General features: G+C 42.0%; 1 protein-coding gene across 1 annotated transcript; it reads left to right on the top strand.

Annotated features, from left to right (window-relative positions):
- The first annotated feature begins 18505 nt into the window (after positions 1 to 18505).
- On the top strand, positions 18506 to 20677 carry LOC109763334 (disease resistance protein PIK6-NP-like). Its single transcript, XM_020322169.2, has one exon. The coding sequence runs from the start codon at positions 18506 to 18508 to the stop codon at positions 20675 to 20677; it is 2172 nt and encodes a 723-aa protein (XP_020177758.2).
- The last annotated feature ends 215 nt before the right edge of the window (positions 20678 to 20892 follow it).

Here is a 20892-nt window from a genome sequence, read left to right as displayed (position 1 = left end):
CGTTGTTTTAGTAGACAGTCGGGAAGTCGTCGTGCTAAGGCCCCATAGAACCAACGCACCAGCAACCGCCGCAGATGAAGAGTGTAGATCAAAAGGATCCAACCTGAAGACACACGAACGAAGACGAACGACGAACAGATCCAAGCAAATCCATCAAAGACAGATCCGCTAGAGACACACCTCAACACACCCACCGATGATGCTAGACTCATCACCGGAATGGGGGCTAGACGGGGAGACCTTTATTCCATCTTCAGGGAGCCGCCACCGTCTCGCCTTCCTGAGCAGGACGCAAACCCTAAAAAAGCTCGAAAAATGGTCTAAAAACGGAGCCATCCCATCAGCAAGGGCGGAGATCCACTCCGCCTCCATGGCCCTAAGGCCACTGGAGATGGGACGGACCAGCGCCGGCGCCGACGGGAGGCAGAGAACCCTAACTTTTTGGGAGGCGGTGAGTCTTTGTCTTGTTTCAAAATGCAAGGATAGTCCTACAAGTATCTTTTTACAAGCATGTACTGCACATTATTTGTAATCTAATATTAAATTATTTTTCTACACGAACCATTTACCCATGCAATTTTCAGATGCCATAGCAATTTGGAGACAGAATACTCCAACCCCAAACATATAGCCATTGCACAACTCTCCGCCAACCCACCGCGCTGATATACAAGGCCGTGTCCCCAAGTTCTGCGTGTCCCACTATCCAATAAGGCTCTATTCCTTTGCATGTCTCAAGTCTTAACCCCTCTGTCCTTCAAAACAAACTCATCGTCTGTAAAGCTCCCCGTCAACACAAGAATTTAACATTTGCCTCTTTCTTCTACTTTTACATACTTTTTATTCTTTATTTGTTAATACACTGCAGATTACTTGCTGGATTAATTGGCTTAATGGCTCCATGACGTGCTACTATGTGTAGAGCATCTGCCTCGAGTACATGGTCTTTTACTACTCTGATTTACCAATTCCATTTCTCGACACGCCTTTGCCAAAGGACACTGGAAATGGTGCAGGGGCTCCACTAGATCATTAGATGAGATCAAAAGAGGCAAAAGACACTTCATGCAGAAATGGAGACATGTAGTAGTTTCTCTATAATGTTCTGGAATATTCTACTCATTTTAGATTCCATGTCATGACCTTAAGATAAGTTATTATCATACAATGGATGCAATATTTCACTGGGTATTTCCCTCATCAGATACCTTTAGTTACGTGCATATTTTTAACATTTTACCTGATATTTTGTAACGATTGGCCAATCTGGCTCAAACTAGGACGACATTTCACACATAGCCATCTCCCATCTGCATGTTGGTGCCTTGGCTGTGTTTATTTCCACTCATGACTCATGCTATACACTGTATGGATTCACGTCATCACTTATGTGTTAGCCTTTGGATAAATTGAGGTGTGCATCATAACTTAGCTAACGTGAAATCATCCCATCACCCACCCCCATGTCAAAGCAACTCAACAAGATGAGAATACATCAAAATGCTTAAACGAAAAATGGCAACCCCATTTTGAGCTTAAACGATGAGTATGACCTATGATCAAGTGTCTTCACTTGACTCCTAAGTCAATATACTCTAACATAGGTGACTTTGTCGCCGACCAATTCTAGATGAAGTTCTCTGTTGTTTCTTTGTGCTCTTGCATTTGTCTCATGCATGCTAGTTCCCCTTTGAAAAAAAAACTTCATCTAGATGTCTTTTCTTTTCTCTGTTATTTTCTGCATTTCCCTGCATCCAATTCATTGCAAATCCTTCAGTTAATTCCTTGCATATCCTTGTGACATATTATTTGCCTAGTGAGCTGAGGTGACAAGAATTTACTCTCTGGGTTGAACTCGGTCTCACCAGATTGATTTCTTCGGCTGAACCGAATCAAATCGGTGCCATCGATTACAACCACTCGGTGCTACCGATTTCAGTCTTGAGACAAAATCTATGTCACTAGCATTCTGCATACCTGTCCCAGCTCCACTCTTTGTAACTTGTCCTCTACCAGCATCCTATTACATGTGGCTTTGTAATGTGACTCCAGGATCAAACCTACTTGACTCATGCTTCAGAAGTCCCTTCTTGGAAATTGATGTCAAAGGGGGAGAGAGAGCACATCAAAGCTTATCACATAAGAGAGAATGCACTCATAAAAGCTTCTCCTGATGCTCCTATCCTTAAGAGGAAAGTTGTATCATGTCTTCAAGAGGGGAAAGACATGATAGTATATGTTATGACTTTATCTTGCTCTGATTTTCTTGTTTGCTCTGATTTTGTACTACCCTAGCTTCTCCCATTATCCCATTGTCAGATTCAGGGGGAGAAAGACATCTAAGGGAAGAAAATCTTTGAATTCATTGCATATCTTTATTCTCGGGGACATGTCAATAACCAAATAGAGTACCTAGTACTCACACTCTACATCTCATCCCAGTCTTGGTATTCTTGTGTTCTTTAGTTCTTGCTCTGTCTAGTAGATGTTCTTGTGTTACCTGGCGCCGTTGCCGGGGAGGTGAGTGCTTGAAGGTATATCTTTAGATCTTGCAATCGAATCTTTTTGTTTCTTTTTTATCACTAGTTTAGTCTATAAAAGAAAACTACAAAAAAATGGAATTGAGTTTGTCTCGTACGCTTCATCTTTTTAATATCTTTCGTAAGTATGATGAAAAGGAAAATTATGCTCAAGTGCTAGAAGAAGAAGTCTATAAAATGTTTGGCACTAAATCTTTGAATGATGAGCATGATTGCAATGTTGTTAGTATGAACTCTTTGAATATCCATAGTACTAATGATGATTGCAGTAGTTATGATGAAAATGTCTCCTATAAGCATGTCAATTTTTGTGGAGTACATTGGGTTTGCAAGTACACACCAAATAGAGAAGATAGATACTGCAAGAGGCATAAGCATTTAGAAACTAAATTGTTGCAAGAAAGGCTAGAAGTTTGTGCTGAAAATTTAAATATTTTTCGTGATCCTTGTGAACTTTGCAATGAACATGGTCATTTAAATCTCCAATGCAAATTGTTTCATGATCAAATCGTGTCCAAAAATTGTGATGACTTGATTTCCCTTGCACATCATAATGAACTTAGTTTGCTTTTGGGTAATGAAGAATTGAAACGTGCAACTAAGATTATTCCGGAATTTGCCCTTAAGAGATTTCTTGATTTTGATCTAGAGAAGATTTATTTGTATTGTGCAGTGAATTGCATTGAAAATCCTTATATTGCCAAGTACCTAAAGAAAATAAAGCAAATATAAGATGAAGAGAACACTAATGAAAGGGAATATACTTCCCAATATCCTCCTATTATTTCTTATGATGAATCAGGTAACGAGGAGGAGCTTTCTATTCAACCAATCTCATCAATAAGGAGCTCACAGAAGAAGGTTGAACCCACACATAATGTGAAAAAGAAAAAGAAAAATCAGAGAAGCAAAGGTAAAAAGGTATCCCTCCCAAATGATGTTGCTCCTACTACTCATTGTGAAGATGATAATTGCCATACTATTGGTGCTATCCATACTATTAATGATGAGAGTGATTATGCTTATGATATGAAAAGGCTCAAGCTTGGGGAAGCTATGTTTGATGAGGATGACATATTTGAGAATATATTTGCTGAAATTAATGTTTGCCCCAAGTTTGGGGATGCTACGTTTAATGAAGATGATATTTTTAGCCTCCCAAGTTTTGATATGCAAAGTTGTTATGATGATAGCATGCCTCTTACCTATGATGATTATATTGATGAAAGTGGGTTTGGAAGAGTGTCAACTTTAGGAAGTAATGATCCCACTATTTTGGAGGATGTTGAATCTTATTGTGATGAATATGAAAGTGGATTTGGAGAGGTCGTGACTTTATTTAGTGATGATTCCACTATCTTGGAAGAGGTTTCAATCGATTATGATGAGAACAAAGTTGCTACTTATGATGATTATTGTGATGAAACTTATGCTATAAAAAGTAGTGATGATTATATTTATAAAACTTGTAATGATTATGATTACCCTTTTTCTGAACTTTATTCTTTCAATGGAGAAACAATTTATAGTATTCAAGTACTATTCCGAATAAGAAGAATTTTGCTTATGTGGAGAGTACTAAATTTTCTAGGCAAGTAGATCATGAAAAGAATGCTTTAGGTGCTGGTTATATTGTTGAATTTATTCATGATGCTACTGAAAATTATTATGAGGGAGGAACATATGCTTGTAGGAGTTGCAATAATATCAAGTTTCCTCTCTATATGCTTAGAATCTTGAAGTTATGCTTGTTTTGCCTTCCTATACTAGTTGATTATTGTTCCCATAAGTTGTTTGCTCATAAAATCCCTATACATAGGAAGTGGTTTAGACTTAAATGTGTTAGTAATATTCTTCATGATGCTCTCTTTATGTTTCAATTCTTATCTTTTATGTGAGCATCATTGAAATCATCATGCCTAGATAGGGGCGTTAAACGTTAGCGCTTGTTGGGAGGCAACCCAATTTTTTTTCTTGCTTTTTGGTTCTGTTTAGTAATAAATAAATTATCTAGCCTCTGGTTAGATGTGGTTTTATGTTTTAATTAGTGTTTGTGCCAAGTAAGACCTATAGGATCTTCTTGGATGATAGTTATTTGATCTTGCTGAAAAAGACAGAAACTTTCTGCTCACGAAAACAATTGTTAAAAATCACCGGAAAGTGATAAAATACTGATTCCAATTGCAGTAGATCAATAATAAAATTATCTAGGTCGTCTATTTTGGCAGATTTTTCTGAGTTCCAGAAGTTTGCGTTTGATGCAGATTAGTACAGACTGTTCTGTTTTTGACAGATTCTGTTTTCATTGTGTTGTTTGCTTATTTTGATGAATCTATGAGTAGTATCCGAGGGTATGAACTACAGAGAAGTTGGAATACAGTAGGTTTAACACCAATATAAATAAAGAATGAGTTCATTACAGTACCTTTAAGTGGTGGTTTGTTTTATTTCGCTAACGGAGCTTACGAGTTTTCTGTTAAGTTTTGTGTTGTGAAGTTTTCAAGTTTTGGGTAAAGATTCAATGGACTATGGGATAAGGAGTGGCAAGAGCCTAAGCTTGGGGATGCCCAAGGCACCCCAAGGTAATATTCAAGGACAACCAAGAGCCTAAGCTTGGGGATGCCCCGGATGGCATCCCCTCTTTCGTCTTCGTTCATCGGTAACTTTACTTGGAGCTATATTTTTATTCACTACATGATATGTGTTTTGCTTGGAGCGTCATTTTATTTTGTTAGTATTTTCTTTCTGTTATCTAGAATAATGTTTTGCATCTCTATTTTCAATAAAAATGTGAAGGATAGCCTTTACCATGCTTATTTTGCTAGTATACATGTTGCTGTTTGAAAACAGAAAGTTTACTGCTGTTGCAAAAATTCCCTAGAAAGTTCAGAATGTGATAAAATGTTGAAACATTTTGCATAATAATCTCTGATAAATCTTCTACAGCATAGTATTTTTCTTATAATTTTTGGAGTTAGGGAAGTATGATGAATCTTGCATTCTTTACAGACTGTACTGTTTTGGCAGATTGCTGTTATGTTTGCATTGTTTGCATATGTTTGCTTGTTTAATGATTCTATTCGAGGATAGGAGTATTAAATATGTAGAGACATTTAGTATGCAATGTTGAATAATAATTTTATTGATTTTTTACAGTAGAAAATGATAAGGTTTTGCATTGGTTTATACCAACTTATCTCACGAGTTCTTGTTGAGTCTTATGTGGATGAATTTTTTGAGAAATAGAGAAACCATGATATGAGAGGAATTAAGGAGACACAAAAGTTCAAGCTTGGAGATGCCCAAGGCACCCCAAGATAATATTTCAAGAAGTCTCAAGCATCTAAGCTTGGGGATGCCCCGTTAGGCATCCCACCTTTCTTCTTCAACAACTATCGGTTAGTATCGGTTGAGCCTAAGTTTTTGCTTCTTCACATGACTTGTGCTATCCTTGCAATGTCATTTTATTTTGCTTTGCTTGCTGTTTGAATAAAATACCAAGATCTGAAATTCTTAAATGAGAGAGAGTCTTCACATAGTTACATAATTATTTAACTACTCATTGATCTTCACTTATATCTTTTTGGAGTAGTTTGTCATTTACGCGTGTGCTTCACTTATATCATATGAGTAAATGGTTGAATGAGTTGAATGTCATAAATCTGAAATTATATATGTTTCATATGCTTATCCCATGGGGAGTAATGACTTCACATATAAGAAGTAGAGGTAGTAAATTTATTGAAGGTTAGCAAGCATTGTATTGGTCACTTGAACAATTCATGAAAGAATATTGACGGAAGAGAGATTTCACATATAAATATACTATCTTGGACATCTTCTATGATTGTGAGCCCCATTAATTATTTTCAAACCTGAGCAAATTAGTTGAAATTGGACAAGGAAGACAACGTAATGAGTTATGCTTAGGTATATTTGTATAGAAGTTATATTGTTATAGATCCTTCAACATGTGGTGCTTGCTTTTTAGAATCCTTTGCTAGCCAAAATATCTGTACTAAGCGGGAATACTGCTGGTGCATCCAAATTCCTAGAACCAAGTTTCTTCCATGAGTGTCCACCATATCTACCTATATGCGGTATTTACCTGCCGTTCCAAGTAAATTTGCATGTGCCAAACTCTAAACCTTCAAATAATAATCTGTTTTGTATGCCCGAATCGCTCATGTAGCGACTAGGGGCTGTCAGTATCTTCCATGCTAGGTGGGTTATTCTCACGATGAGTGGACTCCGCTCATCATTCACGAGAAAATGGCTGGTAACTGGGATGCCCAGTCCTATGATCAAAAGATCAAAAAACAAATTCGCAAATAATTTAAACAAAACTCCCCCAGGAATGTTGATAGTTGGACGGCACTCGTTGCTTCGGACAAGCCGTGGAGTGTGAATGTTGGTGGAGGGGGAGTAAAAACTTTACCTTTCTGCGTGGGAACCGCCTATAATGTATGTAGCATGGAAGATATTGGGAACGCTTGGTCGTTATGTTGACAATGAAAGCATACCTCTCAAAATTATTTTCATCTCTGTTTTAAAAGCTTCGAGCTCTGGCACCTCTGCAAATCCCTACTTCCCTCTGCGAAGGTCCTATCTTTTACTTTTATGCAAGAGTCAGTAGTATTTCTTCTCATTCCAACCTACTCTTTAGTTGGCAAGCATCATGTGATGGAAGATCTAAGCATATATGGCCATTCAAATATATTTGATCATGACTTATTATTGTTGACAATTATCTATATGATAAGTAAGTTGGGAGGCGAAACATTAAGCCCCTATCTTTCTCTGTGTTCGATGGATGCTATTTGTTCTAAAAATATGCTTTAAGTGGTAGCAATCATGGAAGACTATATGATAGTTGAGTATGTGGGATTTGCTAAATCAAACCTCTGACATAGACCCTTCCTGAAAATAAGATGAATTGCAATTGTTTGATGACTGAGAACATAGTTTGCTAGTTTTCAAGAAAGTTTATGGTCTATGCTTTAACATGTGAATAGCTTGTTACTTAGAAGTTTTATGAATTGAGCCACTGTTATGACATATAATGATGCTAGAAAAGGTGATTGAAATTATCATTGATCAAACTTGTGCACCTACTAGCATTCACACTTCATAAATTATTTCTTTTATCATTTACCTACTCGAGGACGAGCAGGAATTAAGCTTGGGGATGCTGATACGTCTCCAACGTATCTATAATTTATGAACTATTCATGCTATTATATTATCTGTTTTGGATGTTTATGGGCTTTATTATACACTTTTACATTACTTATGGGACTAACCTATTAACCAGAGGCCCAGCCCAAATTGCTGTTTTCTTGCCTATTTCAGTGTTTCGGAGAAAGGGAATATCAATCGGAGTCCAAACGGAATGAAACCTTCGGGAGCGTGATTTTTGGGATGAACGTGATCCAGGAGACTTGGAGTTGAAGTCAAGGAAGCTTCGAGGTGGCCACGAGGCAGGGAGGCGCGCCCACCTCCCCTGGGTGCGCCCCCCACCCTCATGGGCCCCTCGTGGCTCCCCTGACCGACTTCTTTCACCTATATATCTCCATATACCCTAAAAACATCGGAGAACAAAATAGATCGGGAGTTCCGCCGCCGCAAGCCACTGTAGCCACCAAAAACCAATCGGGACCCTGTTCCGGCACCCTGTCGGAGGGGGGATCCCTCACCGGTGGTCATCTTCATCATCACGGTGATCTCCATGACGAGGAGGGAGTAGTTCACCCTCGGGGCTGAGGGTATGTACCAGTAGTTATGTGTTTGATCTCTCTCTCTCTCTCTCGTGTTCTTGAGGTGATACGATCTTAATGTATCGCGAGCCTTGCTATTATAGTTGGATCTTACGATGCTTCTCCCCCTCTACTCTCTTGTAATGGATTGAGTTTTCCCTTTGAAGTTATCTTATCGGATTGAGTCTTGAAGGATTTGAGAACACTTGATGTATGTCTTGCCGTGCTTATCTGTGGTGACAATGGGATATCACGTGATCCACTTGATGTATGTTTTGGTGATCAACTTGCGGGTTCCGCCCATGAACCTATGCATAGGGGTTGGCACACGTTTTCGTCTTGACTCTCCGGTAGAAACTTTGGGGCACTCTTTGAAGTACTTTGTGTTGGTTGAATAGATGAATCTGAGATTGTGTGATGCATATCGTATAATCATGCCCACGGATACTTGAGGTGACAATGGAGTATCTAGGTGACATTAGGGTTTTGGTTGATTTGTGTCTTAAGGTGTTATTCTAGTACGAACTCTATGATAGATTGAACGGAAAGAATAGCTTCGTGTTATTATACTACGGACTCTTGAATAGATCGAGCAGAAAGGATAACTTTGAGGTGGTTTCGTACCCTACCATAATCTCTTCGTTTGTTCTCCGCTAGTAGTGGCTTTGGAGTGACTCTTTGTTGCATGTTGAGGGATAGTTATATGATCCAGTTATGTTATTATTGTTGAGAGAACTTGCACTAGTGAAATTATGAACCCTAGGCCTTGTTTCAACGCATTGCAATACCGTTTTCGCTCACTTTTATCATTAGTTACCTTTCTGTTTTTATATTTTCAGATTACAAATACTTATATCTACCATCCATATTGCACTTGTATCACCATCTCTTCGCCTAACTAGTGCACCTATACAATTTACTATTGTATTGGGTGTGTTGGGGACACAAGAGACTCTTTGTTATTTGGTTGCAGGGTTGTTTAAGAGAGACCATCTTCATCCTACGCCTCCCACGGATTGATAAACCTTAGGTCATCCACTTGAGGGAAATTTTCTACTGTCCTAGACCTCTGCACTTGGAGGCCCAACAACGTCTACAAGAAGAAGGTTGCGTAGTAGACATCATTACCTAACCATGTTTACCCAGGTACATCTTCTTCAAGCTAGCTCAAGACCACAAGGTAAGTATATGCATCACACTCATGTGCATGAAGATCTCTTGCTGCGGTACATTTTTTTTGCAAGAGAGATTCATAAACATGAAGGTATATTTCCAGTATCTATATCATTTGCTCTGATGCATATAGCCAAGACACATGTAACTCATTGCTTGCTCTGACATGTTTATGCATTCTCATACTCTTATGATCTATCGTCACATGATTGCATACATGTAGGAGGAGCCAATGCATGTTGCGTGTCTTTCCAAAGCTTTACTTGCTACCTCCTTATATCTTTATCTAAAGCTTTGATGTATGTTGTCATCAATTACCAAAAAGGGGGAGATTGGTAGCACAAGTGCTCCCTGGGTGATTTTGGTAATTCATGACAACATATCTCTTGTTGGACTAATACTTCTACCTAGTGCATTTCAGATAAGTTCAACATTGGAGTGGCATGGACATGGACAAGAGGATGTGGAACCCCTTCAAGATGCCAAGGACAAATATTGGCAAAAGCTCAAGACTCTACATTTTCCATTTTAGTGATCCAAGATCACATTGAGTCCATAGGAAAGCCAATACTATTAAAAGGGGATGAGGTGTTGCTTAATGGCTTGCAAAGTGCTCAGTGATATGCTCCAAAACCCTCAGCCACTTTCTCACATCCACATATGTCCTAAAACCTAAATGTCAAACTCGGCCCCACGGATTTTGTCTATCCGGCGCTACTGAGTTTCATCTATCCAGCCACTACCAAACCCTAGTCACTTCGGTCTCACCGATGGAATCTCGGTCTCACCGAGATGGGATTGCAAATTCTCTGTGATCTATTGTGACATTTTCGATCTAACCGAGTTTGTTCAGTCGGTCCCACCGAGTTTGCTTGACCAATCCTCTGTTTGCTTATTACCAAAATTGGTCTCACCGAGTTTGAGTAATCGGTCAAACCGAGTTGAGGTTTTATCCTAACCCCTGCACATCGGTCCCACTGAGTTGACCAAGTCGGTCCCACCAAAAACTCTAACGTTCATATTTTGACCTGAATCGGTCTGGCCGAGTTTTATGATTCGATCCCACCGAATTTAAGAATCTGTGTGTAACGGTTAGATTTTGTGTGGAGGCTATATATACCCCTCCACCCATTCTTCATTCGTGAGGAGAGCGATCAGAACATACCTACACTTCCACTACTCATTTTCTGAGAGAGAACCACCTACTCATGTGTTGAGACCAAGATATTCCAATCCTACTATAAGAATCTTGATCTCTAGCCTTCCCCAAGTTGATTTCCACTCAAATCATCTTTCCACCATAGCAAATCCGTGAGAGAGAGTTGAGTGTTGGGGAGACTATCATTTGAAGCACAAGAGCAAGGAGTTCATCATCAACACACCATCTATTACCTTTTGGAGAGTGGTGTCTCCTAGATTGGTTAGGTGTCACTTGGGAGCCTCCGTCAAGATTGTGGAGTTGAACCAAGGAGTTTGTAAGGGCAAGGAGATCGCCTACTTCGTGAAGACTGCCCTAGTGAGGCAAGTCCTTCATGGGCGATGGCCATGGTGGGATAGACAAGGTTGTTTCTTCGTGGACCCTTCGTGGGTGGAGCCCTCCGTGGACTCGCGCAACCGTTACCCTTCGTGTGTTGAAGTCTTCATCAACGTGGATGTACGATAGCACCACCTATCGGAACCACGCCAAAAATCTCCGTGTCTCCAATTGCGTTTGCACACTCCAATCCCATCCCTTTACTTTCTTGCAAGTTGCATGCTTTACTTTCCGCTGCTCATATACTCTTTGCATGCTTGCTTGAATTGTATTGTGTATGCTTGAAATTGTGTCACTCTATCACCTCAACTTGAAAAACTGTCAACTTTATTTGTTGAGGGTCTAATCACTCCCCTCTAGACACCTCTTCTCAATCCTTTCACGTTTTCTCTAAGTTTTTTATGGCTTTAAAGTGTTGCATTGATGGCTTCAAGGCAGGGTGTCGTCCATATTTGAGCATAGACTCATCATTTTTGACTGGCAAGTGGAATGGTCAATTGGCAACTTGCAATGCTTTGGATGGACACAACTGGATGTTTCCTGTTGCTATTGGCTTATTTCAGTCAGAGATAGAGGTCTCGTGGACATGGTTCATGATCCAGTTGAAAAGATGCATAGGGCCAGTGTCACCTTTGGCAGTCCACACAGATGCATGCAAAGGGCTAGAAAACACAGTGAAGAATGTTTTCCCCCATTGTGAGCAGAGGGAGTGCTTCGGCCATATGTGGATGAATTTGATCAAAAAATTCAGAGGTGAAGAATTTGGTCGCATGTGGCCAGCAGCAAGATCTTACACTAAACGGACACATTCATATCATCTTGGTAAGATAATGACAGCATGCCCTGAGTTTGGTCCATGGGTGAACACCTACCATTCTCTATTATCGTATAGGTCAAGATTTAACACTGCCATCAAGTGTGATCATATCAACAACAACTTGGCAGAAAGTTTTAACAACAAGGTGAAGCAGTTAAAAAATTTGCATGTGCATGACATGGTTGACCAAATCAGGATCATGATCATGCGCTTATGGGAATTGAGAAGAAGGATTCGTGATTGTCTACAAGGGGATAAGCTTCCTGCAGTGGTACAACAGGTGGTCAACAAGGGCAGAAATCTTACACATTTATCTGTTGAAAAATCTTTTGTGTGGGGTGTTGAAGTTAGAGATACCAAAACTGGTAGAAGGCATGTTGTTAACACTGAAATGCATGATTGCACTTGTTTGGAGTGGCAACACACTGGGAAACCATGTGATCATGCCATAGTTTTCTTGGCCTCCCGACCTAAGATAAACATGCACCCATATTTGCATGAATATTACTCAGTAGTAAGATTCAAGGCTGCATATGCAACTCCAGTTCCAGCACTTACAGATCAGTCTCAGTGGCCTGAACTGGAAATTGAATTTTCCATGTGTCCTCCCCTAACAAAAAGAAAGGCGGGCAGGCCTAAAGAGAGTAGATTCAAGGCATGGTTTGAGAAAGGTGGAAGTAGTAAAAAGGGCAAGGGAAAGAAGGATGGAAAGCCAAAAAGGTCCCAAAAAGGTAACAAAAATAGATGCAAGTTGTGCGAGGAACTTGGGCACCGAGTTAGATCTCCCAAATGTTGTTACACCCCTGAAAGGCCAAAGTATGTAGGCATATGTTTGCACTGTTTACTATTTTGTTGCATTTTTCAATTACTAACTAGTTGACATGCTTTATCTTTTTAGGAGGAAGCGTGCAGGTGAGCCCCTTGTTGTTGAAGAGTGCTAGCCAAAGAAAAAGGCAAGAGGCAATGGCTGTATAAAAAGAGAAGTTTTGGTGAAACAATACACATTCAACCAGACTTGGATGGTGTGGTGCAAAATGAGCAAGACTTGGATGTGCTGCTGCAAGATGAGCAAGATTTTGATGTTCTGGTGCCAACTAAAGATATGGGTACCTCTGAAGATATTCCAGTTGATGTTGTGCAAGCTGAGCCTATGTTGGAAGTTGAGTTGCCAACTGAAGATATTCCAGCTGATGTGGTGCCAACTGAGCCTATATTGGAAGTTGTGTTGCCAACTGGTGATATTGGGTCCCATGATACTGCAACTGTTGTGGTGTGAAATGAAGCTGCTGTTCCAAGCAGTCCAGTGAAGAAAATCAAGACCTTGAGTGAACTGGGTGTTGTACAATCAAAAACAAGCATTGGTAAAAAAGAAGAAGAAGAAATTGAGTGGTACGTAGAAGCAGAAGTGAAAATTTGTTGAAACTTGTGTATTGCTACTATGGTGTAGTAATGAAAACCTTGATTGAATTTGTGTAATGGTATTTTTACTTTGATATGATGTGTATTTGTGTAATACTCCCTCTGTCCCGAAATACTTGTCATTGAAATGGATGTATCTAGATGTATTTTAGTTCTGGATACATCCATTTTCATCCATTTGGATGACAAGTATTTCCGGACGGAGGGAGTAATATCAAGTTTGAGCCCAAATTCAAATTTGAGCCAAAATTCAAATTTGAAGTTATTTGGTCTGTGGTAATGGTGTTACAATGATTTTTGGACTATTATGCATGTTAGTTGATTAATCGGAGCACTTTTATTATGTGAAACTCTGGACATGAAAAATGTGCTCCACGTGAGCTCCAAAAACCCTCCAAAGCTAGGGAAAACAGACCCATTTGTAAGCAATTTTTTTCCGACCTTCTCTAAATGAGCCAAAAAAGGAAACTTGACATCTAGTGTGTGTATATAAGAGTCCTTCCTGATATTGGATCGTTTCGATCAAGTATGACATGTTTAACACTAAACCCTAGCTCACTTCTCTTCAAAACCCTACAACCTTGTTCTTGATAACCATCTTTTGTGAAGGTTTTTTCATGAAAATATCCGTAGTCCAAGTTTCTTATTTTTCCTAGATACTTAATCACATAGAACGATGATCGACACAAGTTATATATATTTTTGATTTTTTTGCATTAGTTATGCTCAACCCTAACCATTGAAAACCTCTCAAAATCCCTCAAAACCCCATCAAAACCCTGCACTCCTCTGGGCCATTGGATCGCTGTGAATGGACGCTCTGGATCAGGCACTAGGGCTACGTCAGCGATCCGCGGGCTGCACTCTGATTGGCTGATTCGAAGATGCTGAATATTATAACATGCAGCATTTTGGACCATTGGATGGATGTGAATATAAGCAATGGTCTGGATCAGGAGCCACGTCACAGATCTGCGAGCTGCGCTTTCATTGGCTGGTCGTTTTAGCCCTTTTTTACGTTTCTTTTGAGACAAAGCCTGAGCAGGCCTGCCATGTGTTGGTGGGCTTCATTAAAGCGGCCCACCCGTTGGACCGATGGACAGCACGCTGCATTTTAGCATCCCTGAAAAGCATGCACGCGCGCAGCCCTGCCGCGGCCGCCCTCGCAGCGTTCGACGTTGGATGCATGGCATCGAGCACGCCCCGTCGACACCCTTGTCGCATTATGGCTATTACGCACTCTACATGGGTCTAGATGCCCGACCATCGCTAGCCGTTGCATGCATGGCATGGAGCTCATCTCTCGACGCGTTTTAATTGCTAGAGTGCTACGCGGGGGCCGTACTACCATAATGCATGCGCGTGTACACACGGGTTGGCTCGGGTGCGATGCCACCTTTGCCCGTTTCCCATGCCATTACGAGGGAGAGGAAAACAAAACGTTGAAACGGTGCACCTTGGCTATTTATGCACGCCCAAGCCTACATCTTCCTCTACATCTTCCTCTCACTCTCCTTCATCTCCCATCTTCACCACAGCCGTCTGAGCTGTCCCAAGATCCACTCGAAGCAAGCAAGATGCAGTTCACCAGGGCTACCTACCGTGTGCCGCCCACCTTCCCCGAGAGGCTCTACCCTACCGGAGTCCGGGTGGAGAACACCCTACGGGTGTGGGCGATCTCGAGTTGGATGGGGGCAAGGGGGCTGACCGAGTTCTTCCTCTCCTCCGGCTACCGCCACCTCCCAAGGGGCTTTCCGGTCATGTTCCCAGTCGAAGAGGTCAATAACGATGGCTATCCTATTGGGCTCATCGTGAGGTTCACCAACCCCTTCGACGGCTACTACCTCCTCGGCCGTGTTCTTTGGTGTGGATGCGAGTTCATCGCATTCACCATGTACAACTTCTTCACCGACTTCGACAACGCCTTTCCCGCCGATGAGCGCATGCACACCCTCCCGTACCCCACCAACGACGATGAGTGAAGGAGTTGGCCATGGAGGAGTTGGCCTTGGAGCAAGCAAGCAAGCCGGGGGTGTGGTGTTTTATCTTATCTAGGGTGTCGTTTTATTATTGTCGTGTTGGGTTGAACTATGAACTATCTATATAAGTTGTTATGGTACTATGTATGTCGTGCTTGGGACCCGTTTATCTATCTTAGTTGTAATGTGGTACTATCTAGCTCATGCAATGCTACTACTTATGCTACTATATTGTGATGTGTTCTATCTGGGTTTTTTTCTATCTAGTTGATATTGGTCAGTTGATATATATCGTGCTTGATGTTCTATCTAGTTGATCTATGTGTTACTAATAAAAGGGGTAGATTCCACTATGGACATGCAAGTGTATGGGTACCCATTTTTTTGCAAAAAAAAAATCATATCTTGGTGTGCTGCATGTGTGCATGCATGTATCTAGGCCCTGGCTATTAGGGTCACCCTAGCTAGTAGGTGTAGGGTGCAAATTTTTGTGCAACCATGGACATGCAACTAATTTAGTTCATGCAAATAATTGTTGGATTAATTGAAATTCCTAAAAGAAATATTTTTGTGCTCCTAAAAATATTGGTTTGTATTTTACCTCTGGCCATTATTTTTAGAGCAAAACATGAACATTTTCTTGGATCTATTTGAAGCGAATTTTAACTTGATCATTTCCAAAAATGATTTCTGAGGCTTTCACATATCCCCATTTAATTTGGGTTTCATGGAACCATAGACATGCATAAAAAGAATAACAAAACAATAGTGGGCAAGCAACAAATATGTAAAGAAAAACAAAAATGTACAATACATACGGCCCAACATTTTTTGAGGTTTTAGTCGAAGCATTTTTTTTAAACATGGGTGTCTCTATGCTATAAAACTGAGCTGGTGCCCCTACGCGGGTGGGCTTGTCTCAATTTGGGCCTAGTTATTTTCTCACGGCCCAACATCTATTCCGCAGCAAGATTTGTTTTTCTAAATTTGGGGGGTGTGCACTCTATTAACTGAAGAACAAGAACAGGGCATAAACACTGAATATTTTTGCTTCGATTCAGTTACAAGAACTTGGCATGGCGCACATATCACATCCTATGCCCTGACAGACCTAAATGCCCCCTCTAATGACGGATGAATAGCAAGTAAAACATAAACAGAGCAATGACGCAACAATAAAAAACCCCTGCCATGATATTTGCTTGCTTCTGCAAATCAATCATCTCCATTTGATTTTTCTTGATCTTCTTCAGTTCCTCGGTCAGTTTAGACTCCAAGTGCGGTTCAGCATTGCGCGCATACCTCGCCATCGGCACGACTCTGCCCGCCCCTCTGTCTGAGCTCCCCAAATTCTCCATCTGCGGCACCCCGCCCAAATTGAGCTCCCAGGTTGCGGCCCCGCTCGAATCAATGTAGCCCTCGAACTAAATCCTCTCAACATAATCATCCATGCACTCGAAATGTGTGCATTTCTTCAGGATCTGAAAACAACAACATGAACCCTAAATTCAAAATTCGAGGGGAAAAACAAAATATGGAGAAATCAAAGCAAATGGCAGTGAAAGAATGGGCTAAGAACTGAGATCTAACCTTGCCATCCCTTCCTGCCATTGTTTTGCTCAAGCACTTCACAAATTCCTGCCCAAGATTTCCATTCTCATCAGTCCTACTGACCCAGCGTTTCAGAGGCTCTGGGCGTGGGCAGTCAGGGCACCTTGTGAGCGGCACTGGACCATACTGACGCCATTTTGATTGCGTGGCGGAAGAGGTGGACATCTGCACTAGGTCGTCGGAGAGGGTCCGCCGGAGAAGAGGAAGAATGGGGAAAGGGGAAAAGCAATGGGCGGCGGCGGGCGGACGGGCACGGGCGGAATCTCTTCTAGCTGCGAAGAGGTGGGTCCCGTGCTTACGTGGATAAGTTGTGGGTCCAGCCCATAACAGCTAACGAGGGCATTAGTTCAGTTTAAGGGCCATGTCGTGTGTGGGCTATTTACTCGCTCAAAAGTGACGCCCCCAAGCTATTCTGTCGAACAACGTCTCACTCCATCCAATTCCCACGAAAGATGTCGCACATGAGCTATTGACCCATTTTATTTGCGGTATGCTTGGTACTTTATTTAAGGCATTTTATTTGCAGTATGGTCGGTACTTTGATTAAAGACATTTGTGGCTACTGGTCCATGTGGTTTAAAAGGGAAAGCACGAGCCTGTGCGCGAGTCCCAATTAGTGTGCGCTACCAAACGACGAGTACTTGTCTAGCGAAAGAACTTTAGTTTGATCCAGCTTTGATTGATGAGAATAACTTGAGTATGGTAGAAAGACTTAAGAATCTATACAGCACAAATATCCAGAACAAAAGTATGGCTTGTAGCGTTGTTTAAGATGGAGATGTTGGCCAGAACCCACAAACCAAAACACTCGCTCATTCGTTGGCAGTTCCACAAACCAAAACTTACGCTCCGACTATCTTCTTCGAGTTCCATTTCCACCCCATCCAGAGACCAGACTAGATCAAGACATCCTCCACTGAAAGGCCTTCTCCTTGCCGGCCGGCAAGCAGCCTTGCATTCTCCTCGTTGTGTCTCGACAACAGCGAGACCTGCTAGAAGGATGGCAGACATGATCCTGGGCTCCGCCCAAGGCGCCGTTGACTCCCTCCTGGGACGTCTGACATGAGTCCTCGTCGATGAGGCGCACCTGCTCGGTGGTGTCCGTGGCGACGTGCAGTTCATCAAGGACGAGATGGAGAGCATGAACGGCTTCCTCCTGCACGTGGCGGAGGCCGATGAGGCCGGCGAGGAGGACCACCAAGTCGGAGCTTGGATGAAGCAAGTCGCGGAGGTCGCCTATGCCTCCCAGAACAGCATCGATCGGTACATCCAGAGCATCGGCGCCGGCCGCAGGGAGCCAGGCCTCCTAGGCTACCTGGGGCGGCTGCCCAAGTTGGTGTGGACGTTGCCGACGCGTCACCGCATCGCCAATCAGATCCGGAAGCTCAAGATCCGGTCGTGCGAGGTGGGGGAGAGGCGCATGAGGTATGACGTTAAAGTGCCCGAGCTCGACGGAGACCGTTCAAAGGTTATGAAAAAGGCAGGGTGGCAAGCTGCCGGAAATGATGACATCAAGGAGCAGGAAGATGCTCAACGGCGTGACTTGGCTGATGCTCTCCAGTCGCCTAAGAATACCTACTATGAGAGCACCTTGATAAAGCTGTTGAGGGATGTAGGACAGGACCATGCATGGCAGTGTCGAGCAAAACAATCTTAAAGTCCTAGCAATTGTAGGAATGGGTGGCTTAGGCAAAACTACTCTGGCTCGGAGAGCTTGGCAGAGTGTGGTAAGCTCATTTGACTGCAAGGCTTGGATCTGCGTATCCAATTCAAGTTCAGATTTCATGTTTTTCCGGGAGGTCCTAGAAGCACTGGCCAGTCCATCAGATCAATTCGATTTGGATGGCAAGGAGGAAGAGCTTATGGCACAGCTTCAGCTGCACCTGAAAGGTAAAAGATTCTTGCTTGTGTTTGATGATATCTGGGAAAGATCTCTATGGAATCGCATCAAATCTGCTTTCCCCCATGAGAATTGCTCTGCTGGTAGTGCCATACTGATTACCACGCGTTCGATTGATGTGGCCCACTCATTTTCTCCCAATGAAAACTTAGATTTGGACACTGATAGTTATTTCTATTTGTGCAACGCAATGGCCCTAATGAACAGCAACGACCAAAGCACTTATCTGCGGCCTCTTTTACGGGAAATTGTCTCAAAACCCTTGCCAATCAGGTTGTTTCTACGTGCTCTCTATGTCAATCCTAATAAGACCAAAGGTGATTTGCAGAATCTGTGTGACAGCCTGGACAGCTCCAAAACATCAATAACAAACAATGTAAGGCAACTACTCACGTTCTGTAATCTGAGTAGCAACTGCAAGAATTGTTTGCTATATATGTCTATTTTCCCCGAAGATACAATCTTTGAGCGGACAAGATTGGTAAGAAGATGGGCCGTTGAAGGCATGACTGCTAAAAGAGGCAGACTAAGTGCACTGCATGAAGCTGACCACTGCTTTGATCTGCTTGTCGCCCACGGGCTTCTTATACCAATGGACATGGCTGTTACAGGAAAGGTGAAGAGCTGTAAAATGCATCAGATCATCCATGACATTGTTACAGAGATTGCAACAGATGATAATTTTGTAAAGAACAGCCATCAGCCAGACTTGGCTCATCGCCTTTCTATTCACTATGAAGTCCAACCACAGCAAGCTGAGAAGGAGCAATATGCAACTTGTTCCATAGCCTGTTGGGATATTTGTCGCCATTCCAGTCCAAGTGACAAAACAACAGTTGAACAGTCCAATGCCACGGCCACTCAAGAGTTTTTGGAGTCCCTTCCTTCGTCGACTCACTTGGGGGTTCTGAAGGTGCTTGATCTAGAAAACTGCAACGAATTGAAGGACCACCATCTGAAAAACATTTGCAACCATGTATTCCACCTCAAGTACTTGAGCCTTCGGAAAACTGGCATTACTCAACTACCCAAGCAGCTTGACAAGCTTCAGTTCCTAGAGACCTTGGACATTCGTGAAACAGAAGTAAAAGCATTCCCCAAAAATTCAGTTTTTCTGCCAAAGCTAAAGCATCTACTTGCTGGCCAGTGGACTGATGACACAACCCAAGGTAGCGTCCAATCTAAAGAGATGTTTCTCACCGTGTCGCTGCCCAAACGTATCGGGAACATGACAGAACTGCAGGTGCTATCTCATATTGCAGTTTCTGGCAAAGGCGATGAAATAATTGATGTTGGCAACCTACTCCAGTTGGTTAAGTTGGGTGTGGTTCTCTCTGGGAGCAAGAGATCAGTCTTCTGGCATTTGTACCATGCAATTGGAAAGCTTAGAAAATGTCTTCGCTCACTGTCAATCCGTGTCACAGAACTGACAAGCAACGAAGAGGATGACAACATGAACATTGAAGAAGCACCCCTCATACATCCCAAGTATCTTCAGAAGCTAAAAATCAGTGGCCTGAAATATGGATTGCCCTCATGGATTAAAAAGCTCGATGTCCTTACCAAAATAACCCTCCATATGACTTTCATAACGGATGATGACTTCAAAATCCTCGGAGAGCTTAAAAGCTTGTCCTGCCTTAGGCTCCAACGAGAGTCATGCAATGAAAGCACACTCACCTTCAAAAAAGATGCATTTCAAAGTCTCAAGTTCCTGGATATTGAGTGCTCAGCCATTACCAGTATCAAATTTGTCAAAGAGGCATCTCCTATGCTGAAGAAGTTAGTTTGGTCTTCTACTCGTGAACAGTCTCTTTCTGGGATTGAGGACCTTCCAAGTTTCCGAGAGCTCAAGTTGACAGGCATCTTTGACTTGCAAAGTGTGGAACAAGCAATTGCAGCAAACAAGAACAAGCCTATCTTGGTAGCAGACCGAATAAATGCTTAGGTTCAGGAGATGATGCGCATTTGCTCCTTGACCGACCTCACCGGATGTCTCAATGCTGCTCTTATTCTGGGGGAGAGAAATGTCTCTCAAGAAAAGAATTTCATTCTTCGAGGATTATTACCATCCAGTTCTGCTCCTGCGTATTTGATTTATTTTGTCTGTTGTTTAAGTTATTAAGTACGTACACTGCAGTGACTGAACTGGTGTGTGTTTGT

The sequence above is a fragment of the Aegilops tauschii genome, chromosome 2 (assembly GCF_002575655.3).
Source record: "Aegilops tauschii subsp. strangulata cultivar AL8/78 chromosome 2, Aet v6.0, whole genome shotgun sequence".
Lineage (NCBI taxonomy): Eukaryota > Viridiplantae > Streptophyta > Magnoliopsida > Poales > Poaceae > Aegilops > Aegilops tauschii.
The sequence above is the reverse complement of the archived record's forward strand: the minus strand, read 5'-3'. Positions and strand labels throughout refer to the sequence as shown.